The sequence below is a fragment of the Acyrthosiphon pisum genome, chromosome A3 (assembly GCF_005508785.2).
Source record: "Acyrthosiphon pisum isolate AL4f chromosome A3, pea_aphid_22Mar2018_4r6ur, whole genome shotgun sequence".
Taxonomy (NCBI): Eukaryota; Metazoa; Arthropoda; class Insecta; order Hemiptera; family Aphididae; genus Acyrthosiphon; species Acyrthosiphon pisum.
This window is the reverse complement of record NC_042496.1, coordinates 7248963-7266223: the sequence shown is the minus strand read 5'-3', so window position 1 is coordinate 7266223 and position 17261 is coordinate 7248963. Positions and strand designations below refer to the sequence as shown.

At 28.6% G+C, this 17261-nt stretch overlaps 1 protein-coding gene across 2 annotated transcripts in view; it reads right to left on the bottom strand.

The window, feature by feature from the left end:
- The window catches only part of LOC103307628 (MATH and LRR domain-containing protein PFE0570w), a 35705-nt gene that overhangs the window by 198 nt on the left and 18246 nt on the right, over positions 1-17261 (bottom strand). For both annotated transcript variants that reach the window (XM_029491097.1, XM_029491098.1), the window contains exons 6-9: positions 1991-2158; positions 1542-1874; positions 732-917; positions 561-665 (exon numbers count right to left, since the gene is read on the bottom strand). In XM_029491097.1, the coding sequence (XP_029346957.1) occupies positions 561-665; positions 732-917; positions 1542-1874; positions 1991-2158 (792 nt within the window). The remainder of the gene's footprint in view (positions 1-560; positions 666-731; positions 918-1541; positions 1875-1990; positions 2159-17261) is intronic.

Here is a 17261-nt window from a genome sequence, read left to right as displayed (position 1 = left end):
TAACGGTTTAAATCATATAGGTAGCTAACATCCAAAAATTAAATTATAGTTAAGTCTGACAAAAAATTAGGTACCTGATAAGATCAAATTATGTTCCCATTGTATTTGTGAAATTTGAAAAATTATAAGAGCTATGATAAAAAGAAAAAACACTATGGGCCATGTGTACGAAAATATCGTAAAACTAAAAACTAGGCCAATATTCAAGACACAGTCCCAAGAAGGTTTCATTTAAAAATATATGATGCACTAAGTTGAACGTAATATAGTAGTCGCACTAGTCTTAGCACTTGCCGTTGCCATACACAAATAACGGCTTTTGAAGTGCTTCGAGTTTTTTTGTGTTTTAATTACGTTTTGGACGAAGTCCAATTTGAATTATTTTGTTTTATTTTCACCTAGCCTAACGCTCAATCACGTGTCATTGTTACATAACATAATATATAATATAAACTTAACATTTTTTCACAATAGTTTTATTGCAAAATTTAATATAAGACTACGCAATTAAATAAATAAGTTGAAAATAATATATAATATGGTCATGTGAAGGAACTAACCTTTCAAGAAATCTTGTGTCACTGAAACGTTTCCCGATCCATCGGACCGCATAACACTCTTTGATTGAAATACTGTTGATTGACTTTTACTTTTAACTATAGTTTCTAAAACATTTTAAATATTTATGATTTAATTGAAAATCAATTATCCACACTAATTTCTTAAAATACCATTGTTTTGATCATCTTCTGATTTTTTAATTATCGAACGCAACGAAGTAATTTCGTTAGGGTCTGTAAATCCATTTTCTTCAAAAGTTGAATACAAACCCTCATCTTTAGTATCGAGTATAAAACTATCTCTGAATTTTGCTTTTGGTTTTTGTCTAGGTTGTGACTCTAACTTGGAACTTTCTTCTAAAATAAACATAATATATTTTTCATTATTCGATTTGGATAGGCACAGTAAAAACATAATAGTTTTGTTTAATCTAAAGTATTATTAGTACATAATTAATATGTATCAATATATTTATATATAGTATAATATTATACCAATACATTTTAATTATAATTTATTTTTACGAGTTCCATTATGAAAAAGTGTTTTGTTGACAGGTTATATAATATATACTTTTTTATACACTAATGTGACTAATATATTGACTTGGAAAATTATAAGCTCGATGTATAAAATGTAACATAATATTATGCAGGCATCACTCTAACAACAACACGCTTTTCGAAATATATCATTTAGCATCGATTGTTTGAACAATTTGATGTAATAATTTTAATTCATAATGGCTGATAATACGTCAATTTATGACGTTTTATAAATTATAATATTATACTCGTACTCCGTAGTAAAACATGAAGATAACCACTAAGATTTAGCCCCCCCCCCTAAAAAAAATATCTCTTATTGATTTAGATATAAGCCCTCTATGGATTATTTTAAATAAATAGTTTTGTTAGCCCCGTCAGAATTTTAATCCTAGTTGCGCTTATATGGCATTAACCATTATATAAATGACTTACTTGCGTGTTTTTCGTGCTTGAGCACCAGATCTTTTAACTGTGGGGATACCGGCGGTTCTGGCATGTCGTCGTAAATAGGTTCTTCTTCGTTTTTGCCGATGCTCTGCAACGCTTTCAACCCGAACAGCGGTTTGCCCTTATGGTCGGTGATCAACTGATCGACGCCGCCTTTTTGATCGGACGCTGTTTGGTACACAGTGCTCGACGACTCTTGTACCGTATACGTGTTCTCGGATTGTAGTGCTCTCAGACCGAAAGACCTATTTTTTTGATCAGATGCCTGAGTGTCGCGAGATTCGGCTTCGTAGTGGACAGACGACGATGAATCGGTCTCTGGAGAAGAAACAACAAGTGTCAATGACAACAACGCGCAACGTAGAAATGTCAATAGACCATTGATCTGTGTAATGAGTAAGTATTCAGCGAGGTTTGCATAATATTGTACTCACCGCTCACAACCGATTGATTGGCGTTGGTTTTCCTGAGAGCTCTCAATCCGAACAACGGTCTACCATTGTCGTCAGTGGGACCTACGCCGTAGCTGGATGTAATCAAATCAGTAACGTTTTGTTCTTGATAAAGGTTTGTGCTGCTGCTGCTGACTTGTTCACTTTTTACTGCAAAAAAAAAAAAATAATATAATAACAAAAATAAATAAGTACATGATTAAAATAATAAATTATGAAATAAAATACCCGAGTAAAAATAAAATACTCTAGACTCTTTTTATAAATGTAGGATAAACCTAAGTCGTAAAATAAAATGTTTTGAATTATTTAAAAAAAATTAAAATACGTATAAGCAAATTAAATAATGATGCTGTTATATTATTATGTTATAACAACTGCAAGCAGTTAAAAATAATACGTCACACCAGGCATAATAAACAGCTTTCATGTTGTCAAGTTTGCAGACTACAAGAAAATACGGGGCGCTCTTATTACATCTAAATTAATAAATATTACATCATGTTAATTTTCATGTTAAAGATATATCGTAATAAGTAATATTTTTCAAGAAAGGAAATATACATTTTGGTTTTTAGTTTCACGGCATAAACAATATTTTTATTGTAACTACTTTCCACTAGAATAATATCATTATCAATAACATAACGACACGTTAATTTATGTTATAATTATTACGGTAAATTCTAGTTGCCTCCCATCCTCATCGTAAGTAAAAAGGTTAATATACACTTATTGTCTCCAATTATCAGGCATTTCATAATTATATACGAATACGATTTGTATCCCAAAAATGTTTACAATATTTGCCTCCTATATTAATAGTGGTTCAAAAATATATGAATTTATGTACCTATTCATATTATATTGTGTGATATTATAATTATAAAATATAAATTTATAGTTATGCATATTTAATATAATATAAATGAATATACCTAATATGACATGATAATGATAGACTTTAAAAATATAGGTTAGTTTAGGTGGTTTTGTTATATAGTTGGGAGGCAATTCGTACAAAAATTAGGTATCGACTTTTTTGACTTCGGAAGGTATCTCGTAATTATTATGAGTTAAAACCATTATGAAAATTATTATTGGTTCAATCTAATAACATGACAATTTAAAATGTAAATTTTTTTATTTTGATTGTAATTGTTATTTTTAAGTGATAATGTATAAGTATTAATGCATTGTACGATTCTATATACTTTTCTATGCATTGTAATATAGGCATACATTTTATACAATAACAATTTTGGCGCAATTCGCCTCTAGTGTTTGCGTCTAGATACATACTAGTTATAATATTAAATATAACTAGTAAATACTACATAGCATAGTAGATACAATTCAGTGTTATCGACTTAAAAACATGTTTACTATTTTACCTAGATAGTAGATACAATAAAAGAGATGTCGACGAGATCAAGAAGACATACATTTGTACCTGCATAATATTATGATAACTCGTTATTAAAATATAGATAAATTATAATAATAGCACGTTACGATAAAATATGTCTAATATAGATACTAACTACCGAGCAAATTGACACCACGCCTGAAATACGCAAATTTAATAAACCTACGACTAACGACCATAATATGTTTACATAAAGACGGAAAAAGATTTTCGAAAGCGTTGTTAACTTATTACATTTTATCCCGCATTTTATATTATTTCAATCGAATTAATTTTTCCAAGATAAAATACCTACTAAAAATTATAAATGCGAATTTTAATTACGTCGCTATATTTTTTTTTACGTATAATGACTATTTATATCTGGTTGGTGCAATTACTGTTTGAGAAATATATTTTTCCTTAATACCATTAAATTAAATTTAAAATAATTTTTGAGGATCAAAAATATCTGTAACAACTAACAATACTTGATGAGAACAAATTTCTAAATTCATATAGGATTATGTCAATGATAGCCACCGCATGGTTAGTGATGTGCGTATCGAATGCGTTATCGTTTTATGTTACTTATTATATATTACTATGGGAAAGCATCAAATCTGTGAAGGTAGTGTCAAAGAACTATTACGTGACGGTTTTTTTTCCTAATTTCCATATCAATTATGTTACGCAACTGCAATTTCCGATCCTGGTAACAAACATTTGAGAGCGTAAAAAAGTAATTCTACTACAGTAAAAAAAAGCTCTTGTACAACATCGTCATTTTTATTGGCCAATATTAAAATATTAAAATTAATTTTATGTATAGAAAATAAATAAATTATGAAACTCCTGCAAAATCGAGTTTACACTACACCGATTCATGTCATGTTCCATATATTTATTTATTTAATACATTGGTAACAAAATATTGGTAACACGTTATTTATTAGTTGAATATATTATATTCAACTTTATACGACACACACGGTGTCCGGCTTAAGGTTTTTGTACACACAAATACCATAGATACCTATACTTTCGATGAAATGTAATGCGTTTAGTTGGTTATCACTTATTTCTTATATTTTTCATAATAAATTATAGAGTATAATTAAAGAAAAGAATTAGTTTGAACGTTAAGTGGGTATATTTTACTTTGGCAAATTTATGGAAGAATAATATTGAGATAGACGGTTACTAATGCTAATATATATTTAGGTTAAGGTTAAGAAAGGTTTTTTTTTGGTTGGAAACGAATCAATTTGAAGCTAGCCATTTTAAGTTTCATTTAGTGTTTACATAGGCTATCCTAGAAACAATTACGTCAACAATTCATAATCCCATTTGTCTGATTTAAATCACCGTGTATTAGCCAACAAGTGAGTATACCGAAACAAAAAATGGCCAAAATGCCAAATATAGGATTAAAATTATGTATAAAATATTTTGATTCGTAAAACATAAAATGTTTTAACTCTAAAATATATCCTTATAAGTTATAAGTTATAATATAATATTTCTATTTAAAACAAGTCGTAAATTCTTTGTTTTGTCCAATACACATCAATACATCATATATTGATGATTATTGATTATAAAGAAATACAATAAATGCGCATAGTATAGAATGTAGATTGATTTTGTACGTAATTGTTTATAAATACGTTAGGTAGGTACCTATACGACAATACCTATATTATTACAAACTTTATGAATTCTAAGAATTATCTAAGAACTAGGAATATTTTACATATAATATGCTTCTATTATATAGTTATATAGTTATATTATATAGTTATACTTATATAGTTCTATGACCTATGTTTTTTTGCAATTGCGAATAATCTAAACAAGTTCAGGGCTGCAATAAACAACATACACACACTTTAATTTAGAAAAAATTATTTTAAACACACGTGGATACCTATATAAATGCCAAGGTAACTGACAAATGTTTCAAACGAATGGTGTTATAGTTATGGCCTACATCGGTATCGTTACTTTTAGGTTACTGCAATATTATGCGTATGTGCGAGATGATATGTTGTGTTAGTTTTTTATTGTGATAGTGAATTTTTTATTATTCGCAGGAAATGACCAACGGAAATACGGTTACGGACTACAAAATAATTGACTGGTGTGCGTGTGATTTAGGTGTGTCACCCATATAATGTAGCTACCTATAAGTTATGTGTATCCATAATTTATTTTCAAAATATTCTCCCAGTTGCTTGCATTATTCAATTTAAGACTATAACATATTATAATATTCAAGGTACGAGAGTGGTTGAAAGATAATTTGCTACTAACAACCTATTGTTATTTGTAACGGGAGTGGACTGAGTGGAGTGTCTAATTGAATACCTATAACATTATATTATATAGATGCATCAAAATCTAAAATAACACATGCAAATATAAAACAATATGGTGCAAGGCCGTGTAAGGTTTCATTAATTTAGGATATAAGATACTAACATCTGACCAAATTTTTTAGGTAAGTATAATAATAACTAGGCTTGGGATTTTAATAGTAAAAAAAATCACAAAAAATGCAATAATGCATTAAACATTTTTAAAAATACGTTAAAAATAATTTATTGCAATTTAAAAATTATAATAGCATTTTATTTATTTAACATAACAATGGTACCTATTTATTTAATTTTATTGAAATTGAACTTATTTTATAACGAAAAAACAGTAACTGGCGAGTAAATATTTTATTTATACCTACTATACGCGTTTGACATTATTTGATAAAATAGGTACATGGTCGATATTATGCCCGTACTTATTACAAAAAAAAATTATAAACAAATAGCGATTGGACACCGAAATGCGTGATCAAATAGTCTAATTAGCTTATAGATAAAATATGAATAATGCCCTACAACTTGAAAGATGCCCTAAAAATGTCGAAAAATTCCATAAAAATGCATTTAAAATTAAATTTGTCAAAAAAATGCAAAATAAAAACTGCAATAAAAATATAATCTGTATCATCTAAAACAAATTTTCTGCTTATGGACGTATCTACGTGTTGGAACATTAGGAAAAAAATTACACTGCCTCAAAATCCCGACACTAGTAGGTAACTAATATTATATTTAACAACTACCTATGTATATAGTGCGTGTATATATTGGTGTATACTAATTAGATATATTTTTTTACAAGTCAATAACTCAAATAAATACAATTTATACTCATTAAGAAATATCATATAGGGTAATATAGGTAATATCATATATCGTTTAAATTTGCATTTATACCTCAAAGGAGTTCCCATTAAATATTAATTTTGTTGATAGTATACCCATATTGTGTAAAAATATCTTGAGAGTATACGGCGTATATTATGTAGTATACCCTATAGGAACACTCCTGGTATACCTATATGGTATTGTTTTAAATTTTTATCACATAAGTATACAGATTATGTAATTTCACGTAAAATAAAAAAGAGAAAAAAAGTGAATTAAAATGAGAAAATTGAATACAACACAGTCTGGTTATGGTTGAGTCACAGATTGGTTATGGTTCGGAAGCGTGATAGTCAAAGTGATTAGACTAATTGATACCGATGCATAAATGTTAAATACACTTATATTGTATTATTATCTAAACATATTTAAATTTCAATATTTTTAATATAGTAATATATTATGTTACACATTTACGCATATAAAATCACTAAATTATAAGTAGGTACCTATAATATAGGTTATACTATATTATAATATACTCAAGTTAAAAAATTATTTAGTTTGTTAATTTTAATTAGAAAAATTTTTAAAGACTACTAAGAAAAAAATTGGCACGACTTTCGGCAATACTTCGAGTCCGAGCCTAATAGCCTTCAAGGGTTATTTTAATCACAGTTCCTAGATTTATGGACACGAGTATAAATTTGTAGCTCGCACCCACATCGAAGTTCCAATATATTAAAATACACATTACTTAAAACACACACTTATATCGTTATTATTTAGTAGAATAAGTTCATACGCACACAACAATATATAGTTTGTTTATGGAGGAAAAACGTGATGTCATTTATTATTACCGATACGAAAAAGCGTCTGGCAATGGGCCCGTCACGAATTATCACCACTGACACGATTTTTAGTTAAAATTAAAACGCACGTATTACGCATATTCACTTAATCAGCAAACTAGGATGTGTTATAACTTAAAAGTTATAAGGTAAATATAATTTATACATTTTATAATATTGATTGTTGAAGTGTGGGATAGAAATATCTAGAACATTTTTTTGGTACAGACAAAAATGTTTAAAATAATATACTGCTTATTACAGTAGGAACCTACCTACTACTTACATTATTATTTGTACCTATAAACTAATAATACACTTATAAACATGGATAGTTGTGTAGTTATTATCTCTTGATACTTGTCAATATAATAAACTCACCAAAACACATACCTAGTAAAATAAATAGTTATAATACAATTTGTTTTCGCATAGGTACTTGATACATTATTTCAAATATAATAATTAACAAATATAAATATAATAAATAGGACGTGCCTAAACATATTAACTTAATTTTTGAAAAACGATTACAAAATAGTTAATCACTAAATTATCATAACTGTAATCTTGTCTTAAATATAGTTATTATTTAAGTTTAAAATTTGAATCCTTAATAAAGAAGTTGTAAACTCGTACATGTAGACATATTGCATAAATATTAAGTTATTTAAAAAAAAACTTAACTCAATTACCTACTCAAAGATTTGCTTCATAGAAAATTATAATAATTATATTTTATAGTTTTAAGTATAGGTATTACAGTAAATTTCTTAAAATATATTTTCTCCTCATCGTCATAAATGTGATAAAACTAGATGTTTGGTAAGCCCATAATATAGGGGTAGCTAATTAGCTAAGAGATAGCTAATAAAATATTATAAAACGTATTATGAAATAAAAGAATTACATGCGTTATCATTGCTTATTAATTATTTGTTAATTTGTATATTATCAGAATATCATGAGTAAATAAATACTAATAACTTACAAATACGCATATTATCATGGAACAATAAGTAGATTATATAGGTACCTAATATATTAAACTAAATAAATACAAATTATCGGTGTAAATTTACTTTTTTTAATACCTACTAACTACACTTTACCTATATAGGTACCATTCATATTTTTTTTTGTTAAATAATATTTAATCAGTAATTACTCCATAGGTTATAGGTAAGTACCTACTTATATTTATTAATTGTAAAAGTCCTTAACATTAATTTTAATGATTGTAAAACGGTTTATGTCTTTCTACTTCAGGTGCCAAGTACAACAACTTATAACATAATAGTCGTTGACACTCGTTGTTAATCACTTAGCCGCATCTACCTTCCGGGTATATTTTATGTTAAGTATAGATAATAGTGTTTGATCTCGTTGTTTGAATATTAATTAGGCAAGTTTAAATATGTTATTTTCAACCGGATAATGCAATAATTTGTGTGTACCTATCGTGAATGACAATAATTTAATTAATAATTAACTATAATTATTTAACAACATAGTAACGTGCCTGATGTGTATGTGTAATATAAAATCGAAAATATAACTTTATCAAAGTTATAATCGTATATGAAAAGTAATATAGATTGTGGGTTTTGGGTTTAAATTATAAGTTTTAAGTTATAGGACCAAGCTTAGGACGAAAGGGTAACAATTTATATCGATGGAAGTTTTAGTACAACAATTATGAGGATAAAAAAGCTGTACAAAAAACAATCAATTCGAAGGACACATTCAATTTCAAATACACAATTGAGTTTTAAAAAATCATAGAAAGTAAAATCTCGCCGGAACGAATTAACTATTATAAGTTTACCGTTCCGGAACAATATGACGCGATAATTTGTATGAAATATGTTTTCATTTAGTAAAAAAAAATAATAACTACACCTAAAGTTAAAACTATAGTGGCAATATAAATTACTGGTTAAGACCTAAGCAAAAGTTTGTAACAATTTAGCTGGTAGCATTTATATTATTTCAATTATAACAATGACATAATTAATTAAATTAACTTTCTAATAAGATACTTTCAAAATTTTGTAATTACATTAACTATCTGTTTAGATAAAATTATTAGTGCGAAATAATAAAATATACGACTTAAATTATTCATAAATATGTTCTATATAATCTCTATGTTAATTACATAGATCATACATTCTACATTCAAGTTATAGGGATCTATCACTTACCAGGTACCTACTACTAAATGGGTTTTTTTTAAATCAAATGTGTAAGTACCTATATTATATACAATGCTTGGATTATTAGAGATATTTTTTACTTATTACATTAATTGCATTTAGATTTAGAGCACACGCAAACAACATCATAATTATAGACACTCAAATTGTTTAAAATCTGCACTTAAATTATTCACTTGAACATTAAAAATACGAATTATCTCTTGTAATTTATAATAATGTTGGTACGCAATGTATGATTGTATGAACTATGAACAACTTTAAGACATTTTAAATTTTGTCATTGGACTTTTCATCTATTAATCAAATATTTGTATTCGGAAAATAATAAATGATTGTTACACTCTAATGGTAATTTTTTTATTTTATTTTTAGATTTAGGAAATAGTTAATATTTATAACAACGTATATTATGTGTATAGATTATTATACTACAACTATAGAATAAAATTAAAATTTTAATACACGAATGTTATAAAAATATATGTTTAGTTAGTCGTAACTTGTTGTCTGAAAATATTAAATATTGAGATTGATAGATTTTATAAAAATGTATATAATATCCATTATTCAGCATTATCAATTTCTTTTTTTTACAACGTTTTATAGATTGATTATTCTATCAATTTGTTATCTTTCTAACATGAACAAAATAAGTTAACAAAGAGGGGGGCATAGAACATTTTATGCTCACGACACAGGCAAATTTTGTGCATTTTAAATTATAATATAAGAATTTAATAATATAGTTGAACAGTAAGTTGATATAAACAAAATATGGAAATAATAATAATATATGAAAGTACCTATATTATATATGTATTATGTTAGACGTAAAGTTATTTTCGATACCTCAAAGTAAAATTATTTAACAAATATTACCTATATAAATAAAAAACCAACCTATTACAAATAATATTTTCATCCTAAAATTCGAAAATGAAATATTTGGTCAGTTGATTCTAACATTAACAATTTGATCCATTAGAGCACCAGTAGTTACAAGTATATTTGCCTTTGTCATAATAACATAACAAATGTATAAGTAATAACTTATATGTGTATTGTACAAATAAGGTATTATGGCTGATATAACTGTATAACTGTAAAAGGAATTTGCTCTATTGATGTTGGTTATTAAAACAACGTAATTTAAATTTGTTTTTGATTTCAAATGCAATACCTAGCGGGTATACGTGAAAACTAATAAAAAATGAAAATTGTCTGACACCAAAATCATGCATAACATCGATTAACAACTATAATAATAATAAAATATATTACACATTAAGCACGATAAATTAATGGTCTCTGTGTAACAGCTAGCTGATATTTGGTACGTGCGAAATTTTGAGTACCTACTTGGCTACCTATGCATTATACAATAATAATATAGGCAGTCCTGTAAAGTATTTAAGTAAAAGTATTCAAATACTTTTTAAGTATAGAATAACTTTTTAAATACTTTCAGCATGAAGTATTTTGAATGGTATTTTAAATACTTTTTTTTGTATTAAATACTTTTTGGTATTGAATACTTTGGTTTTTTATTTCGAACATTTTATTTTTATTCGAAATAATTGGTTGAAAAAATATTATTGTCAACTACAATAATATTTAATAGTTTTATTTAATATTCTGTATTTCTGTATTAGCCGAAGCCCAAAGGTTTGGGAAAACCAGATTTCTAAAAAAAGTTATTGAATAACAATATTCCCTTTAAAACTATTAGATAACTATTAGATTACCTACTACCTATGTGTTTATATTACGATAATTAGAAACCCACTTTAAAAACCAAAAGTATTTGAAAAGTATTCCAAATACTTTTTCAGAGTATTTGAGTAGTATTTGAAATACTTTACAATTAAAATATTTGAGTAGTATCTTAAATACATAAAAAAAAATGTATTTGAGTATTTACTCAAGTACTTTTTAAAAGTATTCTTTACAGGACCGAATATAGGTAACTAATATCTACCTACAAATATATTATAATGATGACATTACAACGTAAGCCTTTTCGTTTTGAAATCAATAATATTAGAACACGGGCACTTTTACAAGTCATAAGTACGCATAAGGATACCTACGCTAAACGCATACGACATATTTACAATCTTTCTATACCTACTTCCATACCTATTATAATATTATAACTACAATCTTTCCGTAGCTATTGTATTATATCTACAATCTACCTCTATATACGCATGATTTTATACACACGTCACCACGTCATGATGTAAAATGTTAAGACCGGTAGCCGGTAGGTTGACATTAAGAGTGTTTTCGGCCGTTAAAAATACTCCTAGCCCAATGCCCCAACGGCGGCCGATCGAAATGATGACCGGCATTATAGAGCATCTGATTATATTTTATAAATAGATCCGCGCGATAAATAGCACCACCGATACCGACTCTATAACTACCCGCCTCGCAGTCCGGCCTAGTGGTGATTGCTGTTGTCCGTCCAGATGAACGGATATAAAGGTCGTAACGATCGATCAGGAAATCGATACGGCGCTTGCCCGCGGCGGATGACGTTAATTTATTATTGTTTTTCGCACGGTTTTCCAGATACCAAGACCCGAGACCTAAGTACGTACATGATACCACGCGGCGGTATAGCGCATTTATCAATAATAATAATACACTACATTGCGACAATATTGATTAATGATTGTACCCAACCAACACAATTTATATACATAGGTAGTACACATAATAATATTCTGTAGTCTGTACGTACCTAATCCTGTTGGACGCGATTTTTGGCGACCCTATTGCCGCGCCGCGTGTACACTTCTGTTCGACTGCGATGTCCGAACAACACTCCGATCACTCGTCGGACGTGCGTAAATCCACACGGTCCTAACCCGCGGTCACCAACGATAAGGGGATAAAGAGATTGAAAACGGAAAAAACAAGTGAGGTGTCGAAGCGATATTATTATCTATAGTCGAAAATCAGACGGACGCGACGGCGGCGACGTGTGCGTACGTGCGGTCCGGTGCCGTGTGACGGATTGCCTGCCGCATGTGGCATGTCGGACGTCGAGAAGACCTCATAACCGCATCGCGCGCGCTCGTCCCTCCTACCCCCTCCGGCATCGTACAAACCTATGGCCCGGCGGCGCGGTGCGCGGGGGATTGGCCTGTACGGATGGCCGCCGCCGTTTAGGTAGGTATATCTCATCGTATATAATAATAATAATGATAATAATAATATTATAATAATGATGATAATAATGATGCCGATAAAATAATATTATTATTTTTACTATTATTATATTGTACGCTGTACACGTCCTCTTCGACGTCGCCGTCGCCGGCCGATAACCCGATAACACGAAAACCTCATACTTCGGGACGGACAAGTGTGTGTGTACCTAATAACTAATAAGTAATAAGTAATAACTATTATAGGTATACATAATATTATGATGTACTATATAAATACTCGACACAATGTTAAACGGAGGTCTCTATACCCATTGCACGTGCGTGTGTACGGTTTTACTCAAACAGGTTGTTCGCACGCTAGACTATATAATATTTTAATATGTATGTGTATATAATAATACTGACGATCGTCGGCACATTTTTCATTTGTTCCTATATACATTATAAGCATACAGGTCGATTACTGTATATACGTCGATTACAATATTTACAATATTATACACTCACACCCAGTGGCGAATTTTCAACATTTTTCAGTATGGGGGGGGGGGTGTCCTAAAAATAATATATATTTCATAGGTATACCTATTATTTTTTTATTTTTATAAACGTATAATTGTTGAAAAATTAAAAATAAATATTTAACAATATTATATTATTTCGGTATATTTTAAATAGGTATAAAAATAACCTGATATTAATATTTTATACTAGTGTATGTATAATATAACATAAATATTCATAGTGTCTAGGGAGGGGGTCCAGTACACCCCGTTAATCCGCCACTGCTCACACCTGGGTATAAATCGACTCGTGTGTCTGTGTCCAATATTATATGATATGTACATTTTAACAATCGAACGCCCGAATCGGGCGAGACGGTCTGTCTAAAGGGCGCATACTTATTATAAGTTATAATATTATATACATCGAATAAAGTAATCGCGCTATCGTCGTCGAACTAAATCTACAACTCACGTGTCATCATATTTTTCTCAGTTATTGGCAAACGGACAGATTTTAATGTATAAATAAGCCCTAAAATATTATAATACACTATACGCCGATACAATACTACCATGTAATATATTATATTTGAAATGCACACGTCCATAAACGGTCTGTTCAAGTTTTCGCCAAACCGGAGCTGCACGATGGCCCGACGAGCGTAAACTATTTCTGTCTATAGTATATACTGTGGTTCAGACATGTGTACGGATTTTTATGGGCTGTATTTACAGTTTTGATTTATGGGGAAAAAATGCAGTCGGGTGGCAATTATTTTACGTGTGTATGTTTGTTGTAGCTGTTGATTATACGGCCCGGGACGAGTGATGGTGCGAAACGTTGTAATGACCGGTGATCGAATGGTAGGTACCTATTATACCTATATAGTACCTATTATAGTGTATTTTATGGGCACGTATAGTCAGAAATTCAAAAATCATTTGGCGCGCGCCGCCGTGGTCGGTGGCACATTAGGAGCTGCTGCGAAATATTCAATACGATGTGCGTACCTATATCATTATCATTACCGACGGAAGTCAACCAACAAGCGAGGATGACCAAATTGTTGAACGTGCGATGGTACCTATTGATGACTATGATGTGTTTAAGTATTCAAATAACATTGGCGGCCAACGATCAACAATTATTATTATTAATTATCAAATAATAATTTATAGTTTTTGTAGTTGTATAAGTTGTACACGATAATTTAGGTGTATGTGTGTCTCGCGTCATTACATGTTGGCGATAAGAATTATTAAGATATACATATTTTAGTTTTGCTGATATTTAGAAATTTAATATTTAGCTTATTCTTAAAATTATTTTTAAGCCACTTGATAGTTGCCTATGTATAATTTGATTGGTAATATAAATGTAATATATAAAATTATAATATATAATTATATTGTAGTTTTATGCAAATACAAAATAGTATAATACGCAGTCACAGAAATAAATTAGGTGTGTCGACGTACAATGTGTGAACTATAAAATAAGTATTATTATTTATTATAAACCACATTTTATAATTAAAATATACGAAAAAAACTAATCCTAAAATTAGGAATTATCAGTAGACAGTGACTGTAACCAATGTATTAATTCAATAATAATTATTAATTAATTATTTACCCTAATATGTCTATGAACCTGCACAATTTTAGAAATATGTTTTTCCTGTATTACTCGTTTTTGTATTTGGTGGAAAAGGAAACAGTAAAATATGTCAGTGTGTCGCCGTGCGGAGTGTTTCCTACTCCGGCAAGCCGTTTTCAATAGAATATATAAATGATTTCAATATCTTGAACTGTATTCAATTTACTATAGGTACGTCGCTTAAATTATAACAAGATCTAAGAAGATTTCTAAGCTTCCGGCAGCCGGCTGCCCGTAACAATTTCTCATTTGCTTTTCCGTAAATGAATGGTTTGGTATACCTATATGCACAAACGTACACTAATTAAATTTCAAAAATAAACCGGAAACCAATGTAATTAATAGATACAAAATAAAATGAACCAAAATGTTATCTTTGTAATAAGTATTCAAATGTCAACTGTTTAAAATATAGAATTATACCTTCGCGGGCTTCGGCACACTATAACTACCTATAAGTATTTTTATATTTTTGAATATGCGGTGCCACTGTACTCCCAACACCAAGTATCCCCGCCCACCCACCTATACTATAGAAAAGAAACGTCACAAGCTCAAAAGGGATTTTATTGTGTGTTTTTTGATTACTATAATATACTATAAATTTGTATTTTTAAATTGGAAGGTATTCCAATAAAATAAACTGGACTTGGTAGTGATACATAATATACCTACTTAATATATTGTTATCTGCCGGTGAATTATTTTTTGGCATGGTCGTTATTATTTTAAATATACATTTAATCACGTCATGTTTGCTCAATTTTTTTTAACATTTTAACATTTATTACTTGTCCTTGTAATAAATTTTCTGATTTAGTGCCTATAATTATATTTGAGTACAAAAACTATGTATAGATTTAATTATTTTAATATAAAGGTATTATATTGTGAGTATTTTAAAGTATTAAATATCTTACTATATAGGTAGGTGCCTAGTGCCTGGACTTAGTACTTACTAAATGTACTTTTACGTTGGATGAGTGTATTTAAAATATAGTTAATTAATTAACTATATTTTAAATACACTTAATTAAGACTTGAGAGTTTACAAAATATGTTGGGTTAAATTATGATGATGATAAAATACTGTTTGAATTTGTTCGAAGCTTTAGAACTACGAGTAAAAGTTTAAAATAAACTCGACTTGACACAATAGTACCTAGGTAAATAAAAAGTCGATTGTAAGTTTTGCTTCGATCATTTTTTTGATAAATGTATGTGCGGTATGTACATAATATAGGTAGTTCACAAGATCTGATTACATCTGCATGACTCTAGGTAAGATCAGTGATAGTAAATACTAGTATACTTATAGTATTTATAATCAATGGTAAGACGTAACAGATGTCAAATAATGTATCATTTTCTTGTTTAAAAAGTAGAAATTGTGTGCCAAACTAGCAAAATGCCAATTAATGAATATGTGTTAGTATAAGTAGAAAATAAACTAATAGGTATAATTACAATAATTTTCAATAAGAAATACAATTTTATAACCACTCGATTTTAAATTTTCGAAAATGACGAAAATTGACTCTTCTGGAGAAATCTTCTTGATAAATGAAGATAAAAATAAAACGGATTTGGATCTATGGTTTGCATTTGTAAATATAATTTAAGTAATCGTGACCTAGGATACACATAAAATATTTACTACTTGCATAGCTGTGTTATAGGTATCCGGGCTCGATTTACAATATTAATTTATTAAAATCCTTATTATATATTTATACATATACGAGTATAATAGTATATAGTTTCTAAAACAAAATGTAATTTTACAGCAAGTACTTAAGCACCTTGGTTTTAGATATTGACTAATATTAAAAATTTAATTGAGATTGAATATGATGACCAGTTTTTAGAGTATTTTATTATGATATTTGTAAAAACACATTTGGATAAACTAAAAATACTTCATAATATTATTTTAAGTTACACTCAAAAGTCAAAACTATTATTGTACTTAAAATAAAATGTAAGTGTTTCCTAATCGATTTTAATCATTCATATTATATTATTTGGATTAACTTTAATTATTATAGTACTTAATGAATTGATTATTACTTAGAATATAAAATAATATATTAAAACTCAATTTTACACATGATTGAATTTCCGATAGCTTTCAACAATATAAATGTTAAAATGTCTTTTCTTTTTAGTTCTTAATAACGGTATATTATTAAGAAAGTAAAATTTAAAC